The sequence below is a fragment of the Stenella coeruleoalba genome, assembly GCF_951394435.1.
Source record: "Stenella coeruleoalba genome assembly, chromosome: 20".
Classification (NCBI taxonomy): Eukaryota; Metazoa; Chordata; class Mammalia; order Artiodactyla; family Delphinidae; genus Stenella; species Stenella coeruleoalba.
In genome coordinates this window covers 17,906,265-17,931,819 of record NC_137166.1, presented here as the reverse complement: position 1 = coordinate 17,931,819, position 25,555 = coordinate 17,906,265, and the positions used below count along the sequence as shown (strand labels likewise).

Genomic DNA, 25,555 nt, shown 5'->3' with positions numbered 1-25,555 from the left:
TTTTCATTTTAATTTCCTGGCAAAATTCATGAAAAGTAAAGGAAGGTGGATTGGGGTATTAAAAGATCTGAGAAAGTATAAATGGGCTTTCTCATTTATTGACTGTATGGCCTTGAGCAGATCGCCTCTTTAAGTCTAAGATTCTTCATCTGAAAATGAGGACAAGAGTACATCCTAAAGTTGATAGGAGACCTAAGTGAGCTTGTGCATGTAAAATACTGAGCACCATGCCTGCTACATGGTAGCAGTTGTTCTTGAAGCTTCTTGCTATCGTGATGTTGATGAGGGAAAAGATGAGGAGGTAGATGTAAGATGTAAAGAGAATTTTGAGATGTTTTTTCCTTACTCCTCGCTGATTCTCAATTCTATTTCCGTGGTAGGTTGTGGACTTTGTAGCAGCAACCCTGCAGCGAGCATGTGCAAGCTTGGCCCACCAGGCAGAGAGCACTGTGGAATCACAGACACTGAGCATGTCCATGGGGCTGGTGGCCGTCATGCTGGGAGGAGCCATTCAGGTGAGTTGCAGATGTGAACCAAACTTGAAAGGAGGGAGAAGAGAAGAGAAAAATCTGTTGCTTCCCTTTCATACCCTTGTGAGAAATCAGAATGGATATTGCACACAGGAGAACCAGGATAAACAAGTCAGGTTGTTAATAAGAATTCTCTCCAAAGTGGAGGATAAGAAAACTGTAACACTTCCACCTTGTTACCTGGGTAGACTTCCCTATCAGTAAGGTAGGGCCCTTTCTGACCTGGCACAAGCTGGATTTGGAAATACCTGACACAGTGTTTTGCATCTTTGGTGAACGCTAGATTCTCTGGCCCTCACTGTAGTGGCTATCCAAAGCTCAGCCCTTGTCCCTACTGTTGTAGTCAGGGGAGAACCTTTGTAACCTGCTGGTTGCTTAGGATTCCATGTTTTGAATAGTTTTCATTTTAGCACAGGATCCATTGTTCAACTCATATCATGTAGCATGTTAAAGCTTTGTTTCTAGTGCATGTATCTTTTATATAATTTTAAAATTTATTCACTCAAAAAATATTTATTGCCTACTTGTTATATGCCAGATTCTGAGCTAAGGTGCTGGGAATAGAGCAGTGGACAAATAGACATGGTCCCTACGCTCATGAAACTCAAAGCCAGTGAGGGAGTCAGACATTAAATAACTATTTCAAAAAATATACTTAGAATTGAATGAAGTACCTCAAACGAGAAGCGGAGGGTACCAAGAGAACATAACATCTAACCTAGGCTGGGAAGGTTTCCACTGAGGACACACATGTAAGTCTAAGCTAAGACTTATTGCATAGGAGTTTGGGAGTGTGTACAGTGCAGATGGAGGAAACTCTCCCAGTTAAAGAAACATCATGTACAAGGGCTGGGAAGCAGGAAAGAGCTTGGTATACTTAAGAAACTGATAGAAGGCCTGAGTAGCTGAGTTTAGAGACCAGGGGTCAGAATAAGGTGGAAAGGTAGGCACATATGTGTGTGTGACATACCACATTAGGTTAGAAGACCGCAAGAAAGCAGAATAGGTTTAGTGCAAGTATTATGAAATCTGATCTGAAGTCAAATTGGACATAACTCTTAGCAATGAGTAGGGAAACCCTCAGGGAATGGATTTTTAAGTTTGAGGATTAAACTCTGATACTGATGCTTGGTATATTAGAATTTGACTCTCTCTAGGCTGTCCTTAAGAAGAAAAGAAATTTTATTGGGGCCTGTTGTTAATGTGAAACCCATTCCTTGGTAGATTTACTTAGCACTCCTAATTTTATATTTCCCAGGTAGTTTGAAAAAAACATGGTTGGTTCAGTTGCTAGAGTCATATTATAGTCCTGCTGTTTACAACTGTCAAGGAGAAGTTCCCCAATGGAATAGTTTTTCTTAAGTTATACTGTTATTGGATTTAGTTGAACTGATTGGTTTGTGTTTTTCTGGTAGAATATTGATTTGAATAGTCTTTATTTCCATAGTTGAGAGTGTGCTTTTTTTTTTGCTTTTCTTTTTTCTTATTTAAAAAATAGAAATATTTTTAAAATAAGAAATAGAAATAGAAATTCAAACCGTATCCCAAATGGAAAATAGAACACAGAAATCTCCATTTCCTATTTGAGAAGCCCATTGTTTGGGGGCTGGCTATGTAAATTAGTCATATTCTAACAGAGACTCACCTGACTGATGCAAATGTACATCCTTTACCTGTCCCTGCCCTTCCATGAGCCATCCTGACTCACTGATTATATCTTGATTCCTCTGACTTTGCACTTAAAGTGAACATAAACACATCACTCCTATACTTTTGCCCTAGACCTATTAATTTTTTTTCCATTTGATTTAAGGATTTATAAGTGGCTTCTATAGTAATGTTAGGTCTTCTGTCTTTGTATTAAAAAAAAAGTCACAGTTCTGAATTATGTTTTCAGATGATCATTGGCTAGGTTGTTGCTTAAGAGTCTAGAAGATTACATTGTGTTCAATACCTATCCCTGATTAGGATTCATTGTTTTAACTAATGAAACAGGATCTAACAGAATTTGAACGCTTCTTTCTTTCCTTTCTAATTTATGTAATTAAGATGATTATTAGAACATAGTGTCTAGAAAGAGGAGTTGATTTGGAGAAAGTGTAGGTTTAAGACTGCTAACTAGACAACCATATTTCTAAACTTATTTTTTTCTAAATGTCAGGATTGGTCACCAGTAAAAGTATGTTGGTAACTTGCCTGTCCCCTCAGGAAGCAGTTTCTGCATGATGTTCCAGGGCCCAGAGTGTCCTCTGAAGCACTGCTGCGTGGAACAGACCTGATCTTGGTGGGGCTGGGACTTTGAACACAAATCTTGAGATCTCATGCCACTTTTTCTGAGAGTGTCATAGAATGAACTCATTCAAGAACTATTTATCAAGTGTCTCTTTTCCCTCGTGGAGTTTACCTTCTAGTGGTTGTGATTAATCTGATGAATTCTTTTTTTTTTTTTTTTGTGGTACGCGGGCCTCTCACTGTTGTGGCCTCTCCCGTTGCGGAGCACAGGCTCCAGACGCGCAGGCTCAGTGGCCATGGCTCACGGGCCTAGCCGCTCCACAGCATGTGGGATCTTCCCGGACCGGGGCACGAACCTGTGTCCCCTGCATCGGCAGGCGGACTCTCAACCACTGCGCCACCAGGGAAGCCCTGATGAATTCTTAATTTTAAAAAAAGATTTATATTTCTATATGTTGTATGTTTACGTATGGCTCATTATAAAACAGAGCATGCTATGTGCTGACTTCAAACAAAAGTAAAAGTACCACTTGGAAAATAAATTCAGTGACACTGTATATAAGGACCCAGACATATAAGCTGCTCAACTAAATATCTGAAGAAACATAGATGATATACAGAAATGAGAACACAAAATAAATGTAAATGTTTTTCAGAATTAGGAACTTTTAGGTTAGCATTTTATTGCTGGAAGAGACTCTTGGATTCTTCCAAAATAGTGATTCTCACTGCAGTAGGGTAAGGCAGAATGAGGGTGTGTATGCCCCCACAGGGAAGCTTTGTAAAGTCTCATGTGGGGCTTTTTCAGTGTACACATGCCCTCCTCTGGCTGTCACCCGAGTTCTCCTCTGCTTCCCTGCGAAGACACACTCTCTCCCACCACCCAGCTGGTCCAACACCCAGTTTTTTTAATTTTTGTTTTTGATTTTTAAAATTTATTTATTTTTGGCTGCATTGGGTCTTTGTTGCTGTGCACAGGCTTTCTCTAGTTGCGGCGAGGGTAGGCTACTCTTTGTTGCAGTGCGCGGCCTTCTTATTGTGGTGGCTCCTCTTGTCGCGGAGCATGGGCTCTAGGTGCTCGGGCTTCAGTAGCTGTGGCACGTGGGCTCAATAGTTGTGGCTCGCGGGCTTAGTTGCTCCGCAGCATGTGGGATCTTCCCAGACCAGGGCTCAAACCCATGTCCCCTGCACCAGCAGGCGGATTCTCAACCACTGCACCACCAGGGAAGCCCCAACTCCCAGTTTTTTAATTTGAGAACTTGCAGAAGTTTATAACAACTCACCATCTAACTGTTCCACTCCTGACACCCTGAAAGAAATCACAGATGTGAGCTGACATAACACTGCTCATTCTGTTCCTGAAGCATTCCAGAAACTCTAGGAGCGAGGCAGCCAGATAAAGGAATCTGTCACTCACTTGTGGGTTGCTCCTTCAGGCCTCGGGGCTTTTACACAGAATTCTGAGGTCTGGATGTGAGATCTGTGCTGAGAAGCAGTGACAGGAGGAGCATTGAGGACTTTATGGTCACTTTTCAATTTTGATAGTGGTCCTTGGTGACCCTTGAAAAATAATTAATACTTAGTGCTTCAGTTTTGTCATCTACCAATTAAGTGAATATTACTTTATACCTCAGAAATTTTTTTTGAACATTTATAAACAAATAGTTGACACCTGTAGTCTTAGATTTCCCTGATTATTCTTACAGTGGGAAATCTGTAGGCTTATGAAGCTGAAGGAATACATAACTTTCACTGCCTTAGAAACTATTAGATTCAGAATCCACCTACCTGCCCATGGTGATTAGAGAAGTTACCTAGTTGAATAAGGTGAATCCCACAATGACTAAGAAGTTTGAAAACAGGGAGAAAAGGTGGTTGGGTTTTTTAAAAATAGACTTTATATTTTAGAGCAGTTTTAGGTGCACCGCAAAATGGAGCAAGAGGTACAGAGATTTCTTATATGCCCCCTGCCCCCACACACGCACAGCCTCTCCCACTGTCAACATCCAGACCCAGAGTGGTACATTTGTAGAATCAGTGAACCTACATGGACACATCATCATCACCCACCGTCTGTGGTTTACATTAGGGTTCACTCTTAGTACTGTGCACTATGGGTTTTGACAAATGTGTAATGACAGATATCCCCCATTATAGTGCTGTACCTAATAGTTGCACTAACCCCAAAATCTGCTGCCTATTCATCCCTCCCTCCCCCTAACCTCTGGCAACCACTGATCTTTTCTAGTTACGGAGAGCAGGGGCTACTCTTTGTTGCAGTGTGTGGGCTTCTTATTGCAGGGGCTTCTCTTTTTGCAGAGCATGGGCTCCAGGTGTGCAGGCTTCAGTAGTTGTGGCACGTGGGCTCAATAGTTGTGGCTCGCGGGCTCTAGAGCGCAGGCTCAGTAGTTGTGGCGCACGGGGTCAGTTGCTCTGTGGCTTGTGGGATCTTCCCAGACCAGGGATCGAACCCATGTCCCCAGCATTGGCAGGTGGATTCTTAACCGCTGTGCCACCAGGGAAGTCCCAAGAATTCTTTGTATATTTTAGATAATTGTCCATAATCAAAACATGTCTTTTGCAGATACTTTCTCCTAGTCTGTGCCTTGTCATCTCTTTCTCTTGACATTGTCTTTTGCGGAGCAGAAGTTTTTAATTTTAATGAAGTCCAGCTTATCAATTATTTCTTTCATGGATTTTTTTGGTATTTCACCTAAAAAAGCCATCGCCATACCTGAGGTCATCTAAATTTTCTGTCTTACGTTATCTTGCAGAAATTTTATAGTCTTGCATTTTACATTTAGGTCTATGATCCATTTTGAGTCAATTTTTGTGATAGTGTAAGGTCTGTGTCTAGATTCATTTTTTTGCATGTGAATGTCCAGTTGTTCCAGCACCATTTGCTGAAAAGTTGGTCTTTTCTCCATTGTATTGCCTTTGCTCCTTTGTCAAAGATCAGTTGACTATCTGAGTTAGGAGTGACATCTGAGTTAAAATAAATCTGGGTGCAACTTCCTATTCTTGTCAGGTGGGCATTCCAGAATCCCAGTTCATCTCACAGACCCGAAATTGGGAAGGAGTTCAACCTTATTTTGCAGATTTGAAAACTGAGGTTCAGAGGATGGAAATAACCCTGTCAAGGTGCCACAGGGAGTTAGTGGAAGGATCAGGGAGTTGGAATCCAGGTCTCCTGGGGACCAGTCCAAAGCGTCCTTCTTTGCAGTTTTAGGCATTGCGTCTCATTGTTGCAAAGTTCTGCACAGTGCTCGGCATCTACCCAGGCACTCAGTGCATCAAAAGGCAATTTATAAGGAATTAATTTATAAGGCAATTATTAGAAGGCAAGGGGGTGCCAAGGGCCATCAACTTGAAAGCACTCATTTGGGCATAATATTTGCTGAGAGGAGAATAAAGCCTGCTATAAAGAATATTTCCTTGGATAATTAACTTTGTCCACCGGTTGCTCTAACAACCATCAACAGAAATTTCATCCTTGTCTGGGCTGGGATCAGGAAAATTGGCAATGTTGGAGAAAGAGCAGTGGAAAGAAAGTCAGGAGGTCATGCCCAGTTCTGCCATTTCTCAGTTTCTGGAGCTAAACAATTTCCCTTTCTGGGTTGCCTGTAAACGGTGATGTCAGACTAAATAACCTTTTTTTTTTTTTTTTAAGGTTTTATTTATTTATTTATTTATTTATTTGGTTGCACCAGGTCTTAGTTGCGGCAGGCAGGCTCCTTAGTTACAGGAGGTGGGGTCCTTAGTTATGGCTCACAGGCTGCTTAGTTGTGGCAGGTGGGCTCCTTAGTTGTGGCATGCAAACTCTTAGTTGCAGCATGCATGTGGGATCTAGTTCCCGGACCAGGGATGGAACCTGGGCCCCATGCATTGGGAGCACAGAGTCTTAACCACTGTGCCACGAGGAAAGTCCTGAGGTCAGACTAAATAATCTTTGAGATCCTTCAAAGAAAAAAATTAGTTGACTATATTTGTGTAGGTCTGTCTCTGGGCTCTCTATTCTGTGCCATTGGTCTATTTGTATCTTTTTAAGAAGAAATTGTTGTAACAGAAATGAAAAAGAAGGGGTGGCGGGAGGAGAGGCAGCGGCCAGGCAGCCCAGCTTCGCGAAGGCTCTCAGGCGCGCCGCGGCCCACAGGCACCTGGCATGTACCCGGCACGCGCCCGCGTCGCCGTCACGATGCCCAAGAGGAAGGTCAGCTCTGCCGAGGGCGCGGCAAAGGAGGAGCCCAAGAGGAGATTGGCGAGGTTGTCAGGTAAACCGACTCCTGCAAAAGTGGAAATGAAGCCAAAAAAGGCGGCAGGAAAGGATAAATCTTCAGACAAAAAAGTGGAAACAAGGGCTTCCCTGGCGGCGCAGTGGTTGAGAGTCCGCCTGCCGATGCAGGGGACACGGGTTCGTGCCCCGGTCCGGGAGGATCCCACATGCCGTGGAGCGGCTGGCCCCGTGAGCCATGGCCGCTGGGCCTGCGCGTTCGGAGCCTGTGCTCCGCAACGGGAGAGGCCACAACAGTGAAAGGCCCACGTCCCACAAAAAAAAAAAAAAAGTGGAAGCAAAAGGGAAAAGGGGAGCAAAGGGAAAACAGGCTGAAGTGGCTAACCAAGAGACTAAAGAAGACTTACCTGCAGAAAATGAAGAAACTAAAAACAAGGAGAGCCCAGCTTCTGATGAAGCAGGAGAGAAAGAAGCCGTCTGATTAATATCAGACACCTGGTCCTGTCAGTGGTCCCTGTCTCCCTTCTTGTACAATCCAGAGGAATATTTTTATCAACTATTTTGTAAATGCAAGTTTTTTAGTAACTCTAGAAACACTTATAAAAAGGAGGGAATCCCACCTCATCCCATTTTTTTAAGTGTAAATGCTTTTCTTTAAGAGGTGAAATTGTTTGCTGGTTGTTTATTTTTTGGTACAACCAGAAAATAGTGGGATATTGAATATGGGAGGCTTTGATTGTCTTGGGTGTCAGCTTAACATTCCACAGATGGAGGGTAGCTTTTCTATCCTATAATACAAAGCATACTAACTGGCAGTTTGGAGTCAGTTGTGCATTTAATGTCTTAAACACTTTAAATTACTTCTCTTCCCATGTTGTTTTTGGTAGAATTGTTTCCTAAAGCAAACCATTCACCCCTCGATCTTGGCTTTCCTAGGCAGAATTTTGTGTACTCTGTAACATCTTTGGTCGTGGTAGTCCAGTTCTTCTAGTAACTGTTAATGTGCTGTGAATGATTGACAATTTGAGTATGTAGTGTATATGATATTAAATTGTGAATTAGTGGAACTTATGATGTAACAGCGTATCAATATTTGAAGATATTGGTACTTGATATCCTGTGAAGGAAAATTTGCCTCCAAATTTTAAGCTGGAAAGTGACTGGAATAACTGTTCAGAAAAGAATCACAACTACATAATTGTTTAGATTTTTGGTACGTATGTTGAGAACTGTGTACAAATTGAAATGTCTGTGTACTGATCCTCAAAACAACCAGTAAAATCTCAATTATGAAAGAAAAAAAAGGAAACGAAGGCTTCCATGTTGGCGCAGTGGTTAAGAATCCGCCTGCCAATGCAGGGGACACGGGTTCAAGCCCTGGTCCGGGAAGATCCTACATGCCACGGAGCAACTAAGCTCGTGTGCCACAACTACTTAGCCTGAACTCCAGAGCCCATGAGCCACAACTACTGAGCCCACGCACCACAACTACTGAGCCCACGCACCACAACTACTGAAGCCCGCGCGCCTAAAGCCCGTGCTCTGCAACAAGAGAAGCCACCGCAATGAGAAGCCCGCGCACAGCAACGAAGAGCAGCCCCTGCTCGCTGCAACTAGAGAAAGCCTGCGGGCAGCAACGAAGACCCAACGCAGCCATAAATATATAAATAAATAAATAAATAAATAAATCTATTTAAAAAAAAGAAAATCAAAAAGAAGATACTTTTATACATACACTTTTATATACATATGTACATAAAAATGTACATATTTTTTACATACACTATAGATATAAGTAGATATTCCCATTTCAGATGCTTAAAGAAAAAACAAAGGTCCATGATACTACAGAGGCATTGAACGAAGTCTAGCATAATGATAACACTTGCATAATTATTCTAAAATGTGTTTTCCAGTTCCACATAGATTCTTGATAAAATTGACCCTTTTCTTAGGTGACATATTTTTATGGTGAAATTCTACAGGTACAAACCTGACATATACCTCAAGTTTTCATTTACTTGGGAGGAAAGTGGTAGAGAAAATGAACAGTAACAATCCTGTGGAAGTATAACATGAGAATATTGTATAGGTCCTGTGAAAACAGTTGGTCAATTGATTGGTTGGTTGGATAATGAAGTGCATGAATGAGTAAGTAATAAATAGCCTGCCTTGTTCTAAAAAGGATTTAAGACATGCAAGGTTTTCAAATGCTCAAAGCTTCATGAAGCTTCATATGACAGTTTTTCCAGTATTCTCAAACAGAAAAGGATCGCCACTGATTCTTGTTTCTTCACTGACCTCTCGTGCACCTTTCCTAGTAAGGCATGATTGGAACAAAGCTTCTGGAGAGAATAAGATCTTACGTAGTTTTCACTCCCATTTTCTAGGAGAAATTCCCTTCTGCCAGTTATCATCCCAGTCCCTTCCAGACCTATGATGCCCTTGTATGCTAACCAGCTACTTTATAAGAAAAGCTTTATTCGTTCAAGTGAGACTGTGTAAGAGCATGGACTCTAGAGCCAGACTTGTTTGCTTTTTTTTTTTTTTTTTTTTTTTTTTGGCTGCACCGTGCGGCTTGCAAGATCTTAGTTCCCCGGGCAGGGATTGAACCTGGGCCCACAGCAGTGAAAGTTCAGAGTCCTATGGACTGCCAGGGAATTCCCAAATATATATATTTTTATGCTTTTTTAATTTATTTTTTATTTTTTGGCTGTACTGTGTTGCATGTGGATCTTCGTTCCCGGACCAGGGATTGAATGCATCCCCCCTGCAGGAGCCAGACTTGTTGAGTTCACGTCTTACCATCTTCTAGTTGTGTGACCTTAGACATGTTACCTAACTGTTCTATGCCTCAGTTTCTCCCCTGTTTACCCATCTCTTTCTCTCTCTCTCCTGCATTGGGTCTTTGTTGCTGCGTGCGGGCTTTCTCTAGTTGCAGAGAGCAGGGTCTACTCTTTGTTGCAGTGCACGGTCTTCTCATGGCAGTAGCTTCTCTTGTTGCAGAGCACGGGCTCTAGGTACGTGGGCTTCAGTAGTTGTGGCGTGTGGGCTCAGCACTTGTGGCTCGTGGGCTTTAGAGCGCAGGCTCAGTAGTTGTGGAGCATGGACTTAGTTGCTCCATGGCATGTGGGATCTTCCTGGACCAGGAATCGAACCCATGTCCCCTGCATTGGCAGGCAGACTCTTGACCACTGTGCCACCATGGAAGTCCCTCCCCCCATTTAAAATATAAATAATAATAGTAACTAGATCATAGGGCCATGAATATGTATGTGTATTTTTTGTTTATTGTATTTATTTTTAAAACATACACATAGCACTGTGTATCAGGCACTAAGTACTTTGCTAATATGAACTCATCTTTTTATGGCAAAAGGGACATGAAATTAAAAAATACAGTAATACAATAAAAATCAAAATATAAAAGAATTTCACCATACGACTGGTTAATGCAAATTAAAATAATAAGCAGCCATGTTTTGCCCATCAGATTGTAAAAATTAAGACTAATTTTATGCGGGGGAGTGGGGAGGGAAAAAAAGAGTAATAATTTGCATTACTGATATATGTTTTTTAACTTAGAAAAGTACCTGCACAATATTCAATAAATGTTAGCTGTAATTATTCGACCATAGTATGAGAGTACCAGACTCAGGCTATATGCTGATTACACCAGGAACAAGGTTTCATTCCTACCCCTTTTTCTCAGGATCTGTTGCCTTGTGCTGAAGTCATATTAACATCCGCTATGTTAATTTGGATTTGGCATTTTTCATTTCATTTTATAGTTGAAGTCAAGTGAATTTGCCATTCTGAAGCAATTGCTGCCTCTATTGGAGAAGGTCTCCAACACATACCCTGACCCTGTCATCCAAGAACTCGCCGTTGATCTCCGCATTACCATCTCTACCCACGGAGCCTTTTCCACTGAGGCTGTCAGTGTGGCTGCCCAGAGTACCCTGAACAAAAAGGATCCAGGAGGGAAAAGGGAAGAGCAGCAACAAACCAGTCATGAAAGATACAGCAATGTGTCTTATCACCACCTTGAACAACAGCGAAGCCATTGCACATCCAACCAAACAAGCCTGACACCTAATGCTCCACTCATTCCTCAGGAAGTCCGTGAGCCCAGCATCACTACAAACCAGAAATCAGGAAGCATAACCACAGAACAGCTCCAGGAGGCTCTTTTATCAGCTTATGATCCTCAAATTCCAACACGGGCTGCTGCCCTGAGAACTCTTTCTCGCTGGATAGAACAGAGAGAACCAAAAGCCCTTGAGATGCAGGAGAAGCTTCTCAAGGTGAGTAGAACACCACACACACGCATATGCACACACACACACACACACACACACGGTAAGACCACTTTCCAGGAGCCTTGACTTGTATCAAGCACTGTCCTAGGCCACCCTTGGGGAAATTGTAATTGTTCTATGGAGGCAAGACTCAGACACAGGAAAGACTTAGATACACATGAGACTCAATTGAACACGAGCAGAGTGTCAGAACTTTTACAGGCAAGAAACCCTGTGGACAGTCAGGAGAAGGAGAGAGTTGAAAATCTGGAGGAAGTAGATCTTGACATGGCTTCACAAACTAGTAAGGTTTGAGCCAATGAAAGAAGACCCTGAGCAAATTCTCAGAGCAAATTCCTTTTCTGGTAGATAAGGCCACTTTCAACACTGTGACCAGCCAAGATAAGCCACCTGTTTTTTCTGGGCCCCTTTCAGAGGGGCTTTGGACAGAACTGGGTCCCCTCCCACTTTCCCTCCATCACAGTGAAAAGGCTGTTCTTTATATCGTGGATTTACATGGGAGACTGTATATGCTTAGTTGGGGATCTTTTCCCTTTTGTGGAAATTGTCCTGACTTCAGTATGGGTTAGAGATTAAGAGCCAAGGGTCTAGAGACGACTGATCAAATCGCAGATCATTTTCTTGGACAAAGTCACTTAAACTTTCTGAGCCTCAATTTTTACATCCGTAAAGTGAGGATAATTGTAACTGGACGCACTTTATGTTGAAAGATTTAAAATAAAATAATTTGGGAATTCCCTGGCATCCAATGGTTAGGACTTGGCGCTTTCACTGCCGGGGCCCCAGGTTCAGTATCTGATCAGGGAACTAAGATCCCGCAAGCCGCACCACACAGCCTACACAAATAAATACGTAAATAAAATAATCCATGTAAAGCATGAATTACAGTGGCAAGCACATAATGAGCACCCAATAAAGGTTTAGTAGTATAATTATTACTATTATTTTTTCCATATACTCTAGCCATTAGACTAAGAATTATAATTCTGATTGAAAACATTTATTTTTAGTCACTAAGGTTTTAGAACCAGTAGTGTAATGATAACTTCTGTTTATTGAGCCAGGCCCTATGCCTTTCAGACATTATCTCTAATCCTGGCAATGACCAAAATATTAACATTATCCTCATTTTATAGATGAGAAAACTGAGGCACAGAAATGTGCCAAGGATTTGCTGTCATTGAAATGTTGCTGAAAACCTCAAATTATATATCTCCTTTGAGTAATCATTAAAAATATGCCTTCACACACCTATTTAGATGGTTGATGCTATGAACATCTTTGGAGTTTTCTTTAGCTAACTTAACTTTCATCTGCTATGTATAATTGGTCATCAAGTCCTGTCAATTCTTTTTTCAAGAAGTCTTTCAAATCTATCTGTTCCACTTCATTCCCATGGCTACTACCCTGGATTAAGCTTCTCTTACGCCATACATGATTTCCACCCCTTCCAACCTGGCCATCTTCCCAACTTAACTAATCTTGAGCTCTCCCTAACATGCCACAGATGTGGAGACCAGCAGTATCAAGTTGATATCAAGAATTGCTGTTCCTGTAAAGGACACATCACTATATATGGAAAGACAGCCCCCCTCTTCTAGATACCAAGCAGGAAGGACATGGGCATATGGCCACTGTCTTCCTCTGGCCCTTCTGTTAGGGCCTAAGCCTAACATGTCAACTGTCATATCTTCTAGATAAGCAGTACCCACTGCGGTTGACGTGCCCTGGTGGGTTCCTAAATTATGAGATGTGTTGAGAGTAATTTGTTACTGATGTCAGTTGAAGTGCTGAAATTTGCAAAAGATATTTAAAAATAGAACAGATTCAAGGTTATCCCAATAATATCTCCATCTTGCACTTGCATTTCCATACACTTTCTGAGTGCAAGAGAAAAGGATCAAATTATAGCAAGTGTGCCATTAATTGGACATAACCCCGAACCTGGCCTCTGTGTGTCAGGGCCTGTAGTCTGTCAGGTCATATCTAAGAATGGGCTATCCACAGTGGGCTATAGTGGAAAAAATGTTGAGGATTGTTCTTCCAGATTTTGGCTTCCATGCCTATTCTTGGTATATACTCAACAACTTCAAGAAGTACTCCCCTATAATCGCTACCCTCTTTTAGCTATTATAACAATGGGACTTCAAACGTATATACTGTTTTCCCCACAAGATTCTGAAGTCAGACCGAAATCTCGCTACAACAAAGAGGAAGAAAAGCATTTTTTTTTTTGAGGCTGCTCTGAGGGTCTCTTAAATCTTGCTTGCTGTTTGTGAATCATATCACTACTGTGTTCTGTGGTTACAGATATTCTTGGAGAACTTGGAGCATGAAGACACCTTTATATATCTGTCTGCCATTCAGGGTAAGTTAGTCCTGGTTAAAGGACTTTGAGTTTGTGGACCAAAGATTATATCATGTATGTTTGCACAAAATCTCTAAATTCCTAGAGCCACAAACTGTTGGACATTTTGTCCCTCTTCCTGTCTCCTAGCTAGGACTTGATTTCAGTCATGATAATAATATTCCTGGAGAGTTCCTAAAGGGGTCCTAGAGAGTTTCAGTATCTCATAATGATAAGGAAGCCTTTATTTATGCTTACTTATCATTCTATAGATTAAATTCCATTTCCTCTAATTCAAGGAGGTAAAGAATGGCTCACACGTGAGCTCTCATTATGTTGGCCTTTTAGGAACCTGACTGCTGTCACTGTGCACCTTTGTCCTGTCTTTGTATTTATTTATTTATTTATTTATTTATTTTTGTCTGTGTTGGGTCTTCATTGCTGCACATGGGCCCTCTCTAGTTGAAGTGAGCAGGGGCCACCCTTCATTGCGGTTCAATGAGAGCATTGTGGTAGCCTCTCCCGTTGGGAGCACGGGCTCTAGGCGTGAGGGCTCAGTAGTTGTGGCACACGGGCCCAGCTGCTCCATGACATGTGGGATCTTCCCGGACCAGGGCTTGAACCCGTGTCCCCTGCATTGGCAGGCGGACTCCTAACCACTGTGCCACCAGGGAAGCCCTGCTCTGTCTTTAAGCTAAAAGAATCTCAGGATATATAATATTTCATCATCAAAACATTTTTTGCAATAATTTTATTTCTCTTTTGTGATTCTTTGTTGTTCTCATCTCCATTAATTTGTGGATTTCAAATCTAGAGAGAGGCCTCATGAAAAGGGGTAAGAAGCAGACACGGTGAGAAGGCAGAATTAGCTCACAGTTTCTCTTGGCTCCATCAGCGTGGTGTAGTCCTCAGGGGCTGGGGGCTGGAGATGGATCACCAGGATGCACCACCCTTTCCCCTGCTTCTCAGCTGTATGAACTTTGGCAAATTACTTAATCCCTCTGGGCTTCAATTTCTTACCTGTAAAAAGGGAGCTAAATAGGAATGTAAGATGGTACAGCTGCTTTAGAAAACAATCTGGCAGTTCCTTGAAAAGATAAATGTAGAGTTGTCACTTGACCCAGCAATTCTAAGTATTCACCCATGAGAAATGAAAACATATGTCCACACAAAAACTTGTACATGAATGTTCATAATAGCCAAAAGGTGGAAACAATCCAAATGTCCACCATTTGATGAATGGATAGACAAAATGTGGTATATATTTACAATGGAATATTATTCAGCCAGAAATAATAATGAAGTACTGAGACATGTTACAGCATGGATTAACCTTGAAAACATTATAGGTGAAAGAAGCCAGTCACAAAAAACCACATATTGTATGGTTCCTTTATATGAAATGTCCAGAATAGGTAAATTTATGGAGACAGAAAGTAGATTAGCAGTTGTCTAGGGCTAGGGAGAAAGGGGAAAGGTTTGGGAGGTGATAGCTAAAGGGTACAGGGTTTCCTTGTGGGGTGATGAAAACCTTCTAAAATTGATTGTGGTGATGTTTGTACAGCTCTGTTAGTATGCTAGGAACTACTGAACTGTATACTTTAAATTGGTGAATTTTATGGTATGTGAATTGTATCTCAATAAAGCTATCACCAAAAAAGTAATAAAATAAAATTTAATGAGGATAAGCTGGGACAAAGTGAGAGAGTGGCATTGACATATATACACTACCAAATGTAAAACAGGTAGCTAGTGGGAAGCTGCTGCATAGCACAGGGAGATCAGCTCGGTGCTTTGTGACCACCTAGAAGGGTGGGATAGGGTGGGTGGGAAGGAGACACAAGAGGGAGGGGATATGGGGATATATGTATATGTATGGCTGATTCACTTTGTTATAAAGCAGGAACTAACACAACAATGTAAAGTAATTATACTCCAATAAAGATGTTTAAAAAAAAATTTAATGAGGAGGAGAGGGATAAAACTGTCAGAGATTAAGGAGATTAAATATTATATGATAGATAGGATCCTGGAACAGAAAAAGGACACTAGAGAAAAACTAAGAGAATCTGAGTAAATTATTGACTTTAGTTGATAATGAAATGTCAGTATTAGTTCATTAATTGTGATAATGTACCATGCTAATGTAAAACTTAATAATAGGGGCAACTGGGTATGCAGTATATGGGAACCCTCTGTGTAACTTCTCAATAAATCCATAAATCTAAAACTATTCTATCATTCAAAGTTTATAAAGGGGGCTAACATTAAATGAGTTAATATCTTGAAAGTGCTTAGTGCATATTAAATGTTCAATATGTTAGCTATTATGATTTTAATGTTATCATCATCATCATATCACTACTATTTCTGTTGTTAGATTGCTAGGTAATAATGTGGTGATATGTGTAACTTCTCAGAGCTAAAGCTTGAGTAGGTCGATTCTGTCTGGTAGTTCCTGCTACATGATAGATTACTGCAACACCAGTATTATTTATTTATTATCATGTATTATCACTCATTTATTATCATTCATGAATCTGTAGACAAATGGGGTTCAGCTGACCTGGTCTGGGCTGGGCAGCCCTGCCACTCCCTGCAGGTCGGTGGGCTGCAGTAACTCTGCTACACCTGTTCCAGATGATCCCGGGTCCAGGGCCTCCCAGGGCGCATTTGTGTGGTGATGGCAGAAGTGTATGAGAGCAAGAATAAACTCGAGAGGCCTCTTCGGGGCTAAGCTTGGAACTGACAACCTATCGCTTCTGCCTCATTCTGATGGCTAAAGCAAGTCATGTGGCCCAACCCAAAAGTCAAGGGATGGAGAAATATACTCTGTCCCTTTAGTGGGACAAACTGCCAAGTCACGGAGCAAAGGACATGGATGCAGGGAGGGGTGGAGAATTGAAGCCGGTAATGCAGTCCTTCAGGCAAGGTTCTCTGTGAGCACAAAGGCACGTGCGGCTCCTTACTGGCTACTTATTTCTTGGTGTAGTTTGGGTATCCTCTATGCAGACATGGAAGTTGAAACTTAAGAGAGAGTTCAGAGGGGAAAGTGTACAGCAATGAAGCCCTGAGCCTTGGAATTCATTCTTTACTCAACAAACATTTATCGTGCACCTACTATATAGTACAAAACACTTTCACAATGAGTTTCATGACTTAGTTAAAAAACAAGAAGACATTCTTCAAAGGAGACAAAATAGGGCTTCCCTGCTGGCGCAGTGGTTGAGAGTCTGCCTGCCGATGCAGGGAACGTGGGTTCGTGCCCTGGTCCGGGAAGATCCCACATGCCGCTGAGCGGCTGGGCCCGTGAGGCCATGGCCGCTGAGCCTGCGCGTCCAGAGCCTGTGCTCTGCAACGGGAGAAGCCACAAAAGTGAGAGGCCCGGGTACTGTGCAAAAAAAAAAAAAAAAAAAAAAATTGGAGACAAAATAACCAGTCACAAAGATAAAAGAACAGCTAGGCAGAGCAGCAGAGTGGAGCATGTCCAGAGAGAAAGTAATTACAGGCAGCTGAGAGGTCACAGAGACCAAGAACTGAGATAACCCTGAGGGCTCGATGGGACTCAGGAAGCCACATGACAATGAATGGCACTTATGGAAATCAAATAAATCAATGAGGCAGGAACCTAAAATGCTGATAATTAATAAGTCAGAAAACAAGTCATCCTGTACTTTTTCCAGGAAACTGTAATACTGTCAAGGAGATGTTTCTCACTGATTTTTTTTTTGCACAAGATTTTCAGGAAGCAGTGGTGTGTCATTCTCATACAGCAACATTGCTGTTTGGAATAAGCCTCTTAGCTGATTAACCCACTGAGCTCATTAGCCTATAGGGTCTGCTATAAAAATCACAACTGTTGGTTTTGTGTTTGTTTTTACTACTTTTAATTGGTGTGCTAATCAGTTAGTAGCTAATTTGGGGATGAAGGATGTGGGAGATAGAGGTCTAATTTCTATTCTCTGGGCCCCATGGCACACAAATTTGAATTAATTGATGTTTTTGGTGTTTGTAACATGCACTTAAAGGCCAAGGCCTTAGGTGAATTTCCCATTAAGAAAGGAAAGAGCTGAATTTTCCCACCTGCATTGCCAATTTCGTTTGCCCAGGCCTAAAACTCCAGAGCCAAGCCATTCTAGATGCCCAGTCAGACAGTCAGACAAGACCAGCCCATGTGTAAATGTCCTGTAGTACAAGGGGGCTTGGCTGTGGTTTGAGTAGCATTAGTTTTGGGGAGTATGAGTAAGTGTGTGTATAAAGTCTTACTCTTCTAGGCTGACTGAATGTTTCCATGTAAAAGTTACAAGGTATCCTTTGCTTGCTTTATTTGTTATTTTGGATCTCTTTTGTAATTTCTCACCAACTTTGTTTGCAGTCAAGGCACAGAGCAGAGGGGAATTAAATAAGCTCATTCATTCAACAGATATTTATTGATGCCTGATACAGGAATGTCTGATGTACATATTATCTGTACATCACAACAATCTGAGAACTAAATTCCCTATGAGTTAAAATTTAATTTTATGAAATACTGAATCTCTTTTTAGTCCTACTGAGAAAGTGATGGTTGACTTAGTTCTCATAGCAGCTGCTCCCAGACACTCAAGGCAGCTTCTTCGGGCAGAGAATTTTATACAAGTTGCTGAGTTCCAGTTACAATCCAGAGTTTATAAATAGAACAGTTAATCTTAGACTGTGTCCTTTAAGTGTCTCTCCTTTTTAGACTTCTTATATACTCTTTTTCTCATTGTTTTATCATCATCATCATTATATAAGTTAATACATTCTTATTGTTTTAAAAACATTTAAGTGGCAAGAAAGTGTATAAGATAAAAAGTGGCAGTCTTTCTCTTCCCCAAAATAGGACTTAAAATATGTCCTTAAGAGTCCCATAATGGGGACTTCCCTGATGGCACAGTGGTTAGGAATCCACCTGCCAGTGCAGGGGACACGGGTTTGAGCCCTGGTCTGGGAAGATCCCATATGCTGTGGAGCAGCTAAGCCCGTGCGCCACAACTGCTGAGCCTGCTTTCTAGAGCCCACAAGCCACAACTACTGAGCTTGTGTGCCACAACTACTGAGCCTGTGTGCCACAACTACTGAACCCACGTGCCACAACTACTGAAGCCCCCGCGCTCTAGAGCCCGTGCTCCTCAACAAGAGAAGCAACCACAATGAGAAACCCGCGCACCACAATGAAGAGTAGCCCCTGCTCAACGCAACTAGAGAAAGCCCATGTGCAGCAACGAAGACCCAACTCAGCCAAAAATAAATAAATAAAAATTTTAAAAAGTCTCATATGACTTGAGGATATGGGGAGGGGGAAGGGTAAGCTGTGACAAAGTGAGAGAGTGGCATGGACATATAGACACTACCAAACGTAAAAATACATAGCTAGTGGGAAGCAGCCGCATAGCACAGGGAGATCAGCTCGGTGGTTTGTGACCACCTAGAGGGCTGGGATAGGGAGGGTGGGAGGGAGGGAGACGCAAGAGAGAAGAGATATGGGAACATATGTATATGTAAAACTGATTCACTTTGTTATAAAGCAGAAACTAACACACCATTGTAAAGCAATTATACTCCAATAAAGATGTTAAAAAAAAGGAGTCCCATAATGTATATTTGATGTTTGGGGCATTTTCTACATTTCAGTCTTAAAATAGATGTTCAGTAATGAATGTGATAAATAAATACATGATCTTCAAATAAGATATTATAGCTAAGTTATTTATCTTAGTGTGCATCTGCTTGTGTGTCCTCGCAGTCACTTTTAATTATTTAAAGAACATTTTGAAAGTAACACCAGTGATAGATGCATTTCAGGGATCCAAGTGATCCCCATCGGTGTCAAAAGAATCTTTGGACGAAACTACTAGGCTCGTGGAAAAAAGGAAAGAAACTCTAGGCTCTGAGCCAAGCATGGGAGGGAAAAGTATGCCAGTGTGTGTAGTGAAGAGAATCTAGACATCTTGACATGCTTGAACAAATTGCACTAACTCTTCTACCCTTTTCCTTTCACGGAAGAGTTTTCATTTCTGGCAAGAGAGCCAAGGGGAGGGAAGGCAAAAGGCCTGGAAGGGAGGAAAGTAGATACAAGGTGAAATTGTTTTTTACAGAGTTTCAAACTGAGCAGGGTTACAAGTCTTAATTTGTCAGACTGAACTCCCTATCCATTCTCAGATTTCTACTTCAAATAAACTAAGTTGGGCAACCATTAACTGAAAATAATTCTATCCCTTGAAGGACCATCTAATTGGATCGGGCATTGAAATTTGGAATGTAGTCCTGTGAAGTTTATCATCTCCATTTATGTCCTTGAAATGGGAAGATTTCTTTTGTGTCCAGACCTTGTACCACCTAACTAAAAAATGGGCATTTAACGAATGTCTGTCATATATGCTAGCTCAGTAAATTCTTGAAGTAGTTCTGGGAAATAGACATTATCCCCATTTTTAAAACTTCTTATTTGAGATTTAATTTACACACCTGAAATTCACCCATTTAGAATGTGTAATTCAGTGGTTTCTGGTATATTTAGAGATTTGTGCAACCATCACCACTATCTAATTATAGAACTTTTCATCATTTCCCATTCCTCACTCCCCCTTGCCCCTGGGAACCACTGATCTACTTTTTGTCTCTATGGATTTGCCTGTTCTGTACTTTTCATAATATAGAATGTGTGGACTTCTTTTGCCTGGTCCTTTTCACTTAGCATAACATTTGTGAGGTTCATCCATGTTGTAGCATGTATCAGGACCTCATTCCTTTTCATGGCTGAATTATATTCCATTGTACTATTGATTAACCACATTTTGTTTATCCATTCATCAGTTGATGGACATTTGAGTCGTTTTTACTTTTAAGCTGTTATGAGGAACACTGTAATGAATATTTGTGTACAAGTTTTTGTGTGGACATATGTTTTCTTTGCTCCTGGGTATGCATGAGGGAATGGAATTACTGGGTCATATAGTAATTCTATGTTTAACCCTGTGAGGAACTGTCAAACTGTTTTCCAAAGTGGCTGCACCATTTTACTTTCCCATGAGCAGTGTATGAGAGTTTCAATTTCTCTATATCCTGACCAATACTTGTTATTGTAGAAGATCCTTTTATTATAGCCATATTAGTAAGTATGAAGTGGTATCTCATTGTGATTTTTTTTTTTTTTTTTTTTTTTTTTTGCTGTACACGGGCCTCTCTCTCACTGTTGTGGCCTCTCCCGTTGCGGAGCACAGGCTCCGGACGCGCAGGCTCAGCGGCCATGGCTCACGGGCCCAGCCGCTCCACGGCATGTGGGATCTTCCCGGACCGGGGCACAAACCCGTGTGCCCTGCATCGGCAGGCGGACTCTCAACCACTGCGCCACCAGGGAATCCCGGCAGGCGGATTCTTAATCACTGCACCACCAGGGAAGCCCTAAAATTACTTAATTTAAAATAATACAAATTATGAGGCTGTGGAGAAATGGAACCCTTATACACTGCTGGTAGAAACATAAAATGGTGCAGCTCCTCTGCAAAACAGTCTGGCAGTTCTCAGAAGGTTAAACACAGTTACTGTACGATCCACCACTTCCACTCCTAGATATATACCCAAGAGAAATGAAAACATATATCCACACAAAAGCTTATATGTGGCCAAAAAGTAGTGTCGACAGAAAAAAATGCACAACCTAAAAGTTAAGAATTATGTTTTATTTGATGGGCTTTCTGAGGACTTCAAGCCCGGGACACAGCATCTCAGATAACTCTGAGAGATTGCTCTGAAGAGGTAAGGGAAGAGCCAGGATAAATAGGAGTTTTTGCAACAAAGACCAGGTAGTTGGAACATCAAAAGATTACTGTTAATTAAAGAAAACCAGATATGTCAAGTTATGGAATTTAGTGCTTTTCTATGTATACGAAGATGCAAGAGTCTGGACTCACTGGAATCATTCCCTTGACATGCACCTCAACTATCTGGGGCCAGCATCCTGTGCTTTCTCATCCTGAGTCTCCTCAGAGTGCACCATCAGGGGTGGCTGCAGCTGGGGTGGCTGCAGCAGTTAACTGCTAGATGGTGGGCTTCCTGTTTCTATCCTGTGTTCCTCAGGGCTCATCATCAGGGAGGCTGTAATGTGATGGCTTGATGGCTGCAACATCCTTTGTTTACTGATAGGGCAGGCAATATTTTTCATTCACAGTAGAAGCAACCTAAGTATCTACCACCTGATGAATGGATAAATTAAATATGGCATACCTATGCAGTGGAATATTATTTAGTGATAAAAAAGAATGAAGTGGACTCCTGGTGGCGCAGTGGTTAAGAATCCACCTGCCAATGCAGGGGACATGGGTTCAAGCCCTGGTCCGGGAAGATCCCACATAACATGGAGCAGCTAAGCCCGTGAGCCACAACTACTGAGCCTGCGCTCTAGAGCCCACGAGCCAAAACTGCTGAGCCCATGTGCCACAACTACTGAAGCCTGCATGCCTAGAGCCCATGCTCTGCAACAAGAGAAGCCACTGTAATGAGAAGCCCACACACTGCAACGAAGAGTAGCCCCCACTCGCCACAACTAGAGAAAGCCCACATGCAGGAATGAAGACCCAACACAGCCAAAAGAAAAAAATTATTTAAAACAAAAGAATGAAGTATTGATTCATGGTACAAAGTGGATGAACGTTCAAAATATGGTAAATGAAAGGAGCCATACACAAAAGGCTGCATTTTGTATGAAATGTCCAGAATAGGCAAATCCATAGAGATAGAAGGCAGGTTTGTGGTTCCCAGAGAATGGGAGGAGAGGGGAATGGGGAGTGACTGATAATGGATATGAGGTTTCTTTGGGGAGATGATGAAACGTTTTGGAATTAGATAGTGGTGATCATTGCACAACCTTGTAATATACTAAAGATCACTGACTTATATACTTTTCTTTTTTCAGTGTTAATAGTTTATTAATTCTCTTGCATCCATTCATTGCTTCATTTAACAAACACACCTCTAGTGCCACCAGCTACGCCAGGCTCTGTGTTAGGTTTGGGAGATACAAAAGTAAATCACATATTCCTCTCTTAAGACACTAATACATTGTAGATATGGTCCCATAGATAATTATAAGATAATGAAAAGCACTACAATAAAACTGCATGAAAGTATTGAGGGAGTCCAGAGGAGGCAGTAGCAAAGATCAACATGAAGGCCCAAAATCTGGATCTCTGAAATTTTTGGTAGAAATATTGTATTGTCTGCATCAGATCCAAAGTGCTGTTTTCAACAGGAGGCACGTCATCCCTCTCCTGATTAATTTTTTTTTAACATCTTTATTGGAGTATAATTGCTTTACAATGGTGTGTTAGTTTCTGCTGTATAACAAAGTGAATCAGCTATACATATACATATATCCCCATATCTCCTCCCTCTTGCGTTTCCCTCCCACCCTCCTTATCCCACCCTTCTAGGCGGTCACAAGGCACCGAGCTGATCTCCCTGTGCTATGCGGCTCCTTCCCACTAGCTAGCTATTTTACATTTGGTAGTGTATATATGTCCATACCACTCTCTCACTTCGTCCCAGCTTACCCCTCCCCCTCCTCGTGTCCTCAAGTTCATTCTCTATGTCTGCATCTTTGTTCCTGTCCTGCCCCAGGTTCTTCATAACCATTTTTTTTCTTAGATTCCATATATACGTGTTAGCATACGGTATTTGTTTTTCTCTTTCTGACTTACTTCACTCTGTATGACAGTCTCTAGGTCCATCCACTTCACTACAAATAACTCAATTTTGTTTCTTTTTATGGCTGAGTAATATTCCATTGTATATATGTGCCACATCTTTATCCATTCATCTGTCGATGGACAATTAGGTTGCTTCCATGTCCTGGCTATTGTAAATAGAGCTGCAATGAACATTGTGGTACATGACTCTTTTTTTTTTTTTTTTGCTGTACGTGGGCCTCTCACTGTTGTGGCCTCTCCCGTTGCGGAGCACAGGCTCCAGACGCACAGGCTTAGCGGCCATGGCCCACGGGCCCAGCCGCTCTGCGGCATGTGGGATCTTCCCGGACTGGGGCACAAACCTGTGTCCCCTAGCATCGGCAGGCAGACTCTCAACCACTGCACCACCAGGGAAGCCCATGAATCTTTTTGAATAATGGTTTTCTCGGGGTATATGCCCAGTAGTGGGATAGCTGGTCGTATGCTAGTTCTATTTTTAGTTTTTTAAGGAACCGCCATACTGTTCTCCACAGTGGCTGTATCAACTTACATTCCTACCAACAGTGCAAGAGGGTTCCCTTTTCTCCACACTCTCTCCAGCATTTATTGTTTGTAGATTTTTTGTTGATGGCCATTCTGACCAGTGTGAGGTGATACCTTGTTGTAGTTTTGATTTGCATTTCTCTAATGATTAGTGATGTTGAGCATCCTTTCACGTGTGTGTTGGCAATCTGTATATCTTTGGAGAAATGTCGCTTTAGGTCTTCTGCCCATTTTTGGATTGGGTTGTTTGTTTTTTTGATATTGAGCTGCATGAGCTGCTTGTATATTTTGGAGATTAATCCTTTGTCAGTTACTTCGTTTGCAAATATTTTAGAAATGAAAAATAAACATAGGAAAACCAGAACAGTAGTTTTTCATGGAGCTCTTAGGACTGTGAATAGGGACGGGCAGGATTTAGAATGTGGAGATGGAGTGAGGGGACTGAGGCTGAAAGAAAAGTGAATGTAGGAAGATGTTCAAGAGCAGGGCAAGTATAAAGACAGGTAAGGTAAGCAGTTCAAATTGTTAGTGGAGCAAAGTGGGCAGGAAGGGGAGAAGTGGGATTGGGCTGGAATGCAGAAGCTGTCGAAATGCCAAGACAAGGCATCTGAGCTTTCTGTGTGGGCTCTAGGAGGGCTTTAAAGGCCTGCTGCCCGTCTACCAGTAATGTCTTGGTGATGGGCTGCCTGGATTTGAAAGCAGCATGCCTGTTGATGGTTATTACTTTTATTCCCTTTATTCGTATTTTCATTCATGATTTATTGAGCACCAGCCACATATGAGATGTAACTTACATTAATTCATTTACTCCTCATCACAACCCTATAAGAGTCAATATCTTTATCTCCCCATTTTTCAGACAAAGAAACCAAAGCTCAAAGGTTGTTACCAGTAAAAGGCCAACCAGTGAGTGATGGAGTCTGGCATCAACTCCAGAGCCAAGGCCTTATACCTCTCTGCACCTACCTCCTCTCTCCAGTCCATTTTCCCACCTTTCTCAAATCACCATGGCCTCTGCTCTTACAGACAGTAAAATTAAGCCACGGAACCAGTGGATCTTGACATTTTCTGCTAAGCGATTAAATACTTAATTTCTTGGTTTCCAGGGCTCATTTCAAATTTTTTACCTCCTATTCATGCAAGCTAGCCGTCACAAGGGCAGGATTCATTACCTATAAAGCAGTTATGAGACACGTTGGGATAAAACGTCAGTTGCTTACATGTCTACTTTACAAGCTATTAAGAAGGTGTAAGTACCTTCCCTGCAGAACAGCTATTTAAATTTTGCCCTGGAGCCACCCTTTCTTTAGTAAAGTTGGAATTTGAAGACAAGTTAAGAAGGCTAAAACAGCAAGAGAGCTCTCAACTAAAATAGCACGTTCCTCTTTAGACTTATCTTTAAGCACAGTATTCCTTTACTCTCTAAGGCATCAGTCCATTTTACTGGAACTACTTAGAGTCAACAGCTGGAGGGTCACCCTGCTCTTGCTTTTCCCTCCCAAACTAAAGTGCTTACCTTACCCTTCATTTCAAAAACAAATTAAAATTCCTAATCTCACCAGATGTGATTAAGATGATTCTTAAAGCTGTTCACACACTTAATAAGCCCAATTATATTTTTTATTCGTCCTGACATAGTTCCT

General features: G+C 41.7%; 2 protein-coding genes across 2 annotated transcripts in view; both read left to right on the top strand.

Annotated features, from left to right (window-relative positions):
• TANGO6 (transport and golgi organization 6 homolog) overlaps positions 1 to 25,555 on the top strand; it is a 176,824-nt gene that overhangs the window by 59,658 nt on the left and 91,611 nt on the right. Inside the window, exons 12-14 of the mRNA XM_079906387.1 lie at positions 381 to 515; positions 10,785 to 11,300; positions 13,626 to 13,683. Of these exons, the coding sequence (XP_079762513.1) occupies positions 381 to 515; positions 10,785 to 11,300; positions 13,626 to 13,683 (709 nt within the window). The remainder of the gene's footprint in view (positions 1 to 380; positions 516 to 10,784; positions 11,301 to 13,625; positions 13,684 to 25,555) is intronic.
• LOC307179078 (non-histone chromosomal protein HMG-14-like) lies at positions 6,865 to 7,474 on the top strand (the record flags this gene model as incomplete). The annotated part of the gene is made up of 2 exons (XM_079907850.1): positions 6,865 to 7,107; positions 7,325 to 7,474. The coding sequence occupies exons 1-2, from the start codon at positions 6,925 to 6,927 to the stop codon at positions 7,472 to 7,474; spliced, it is 333 nt and encodes a 110-aa protein (XP_079763976.1). The 5' UTR covers positions 6,865 to 6,924.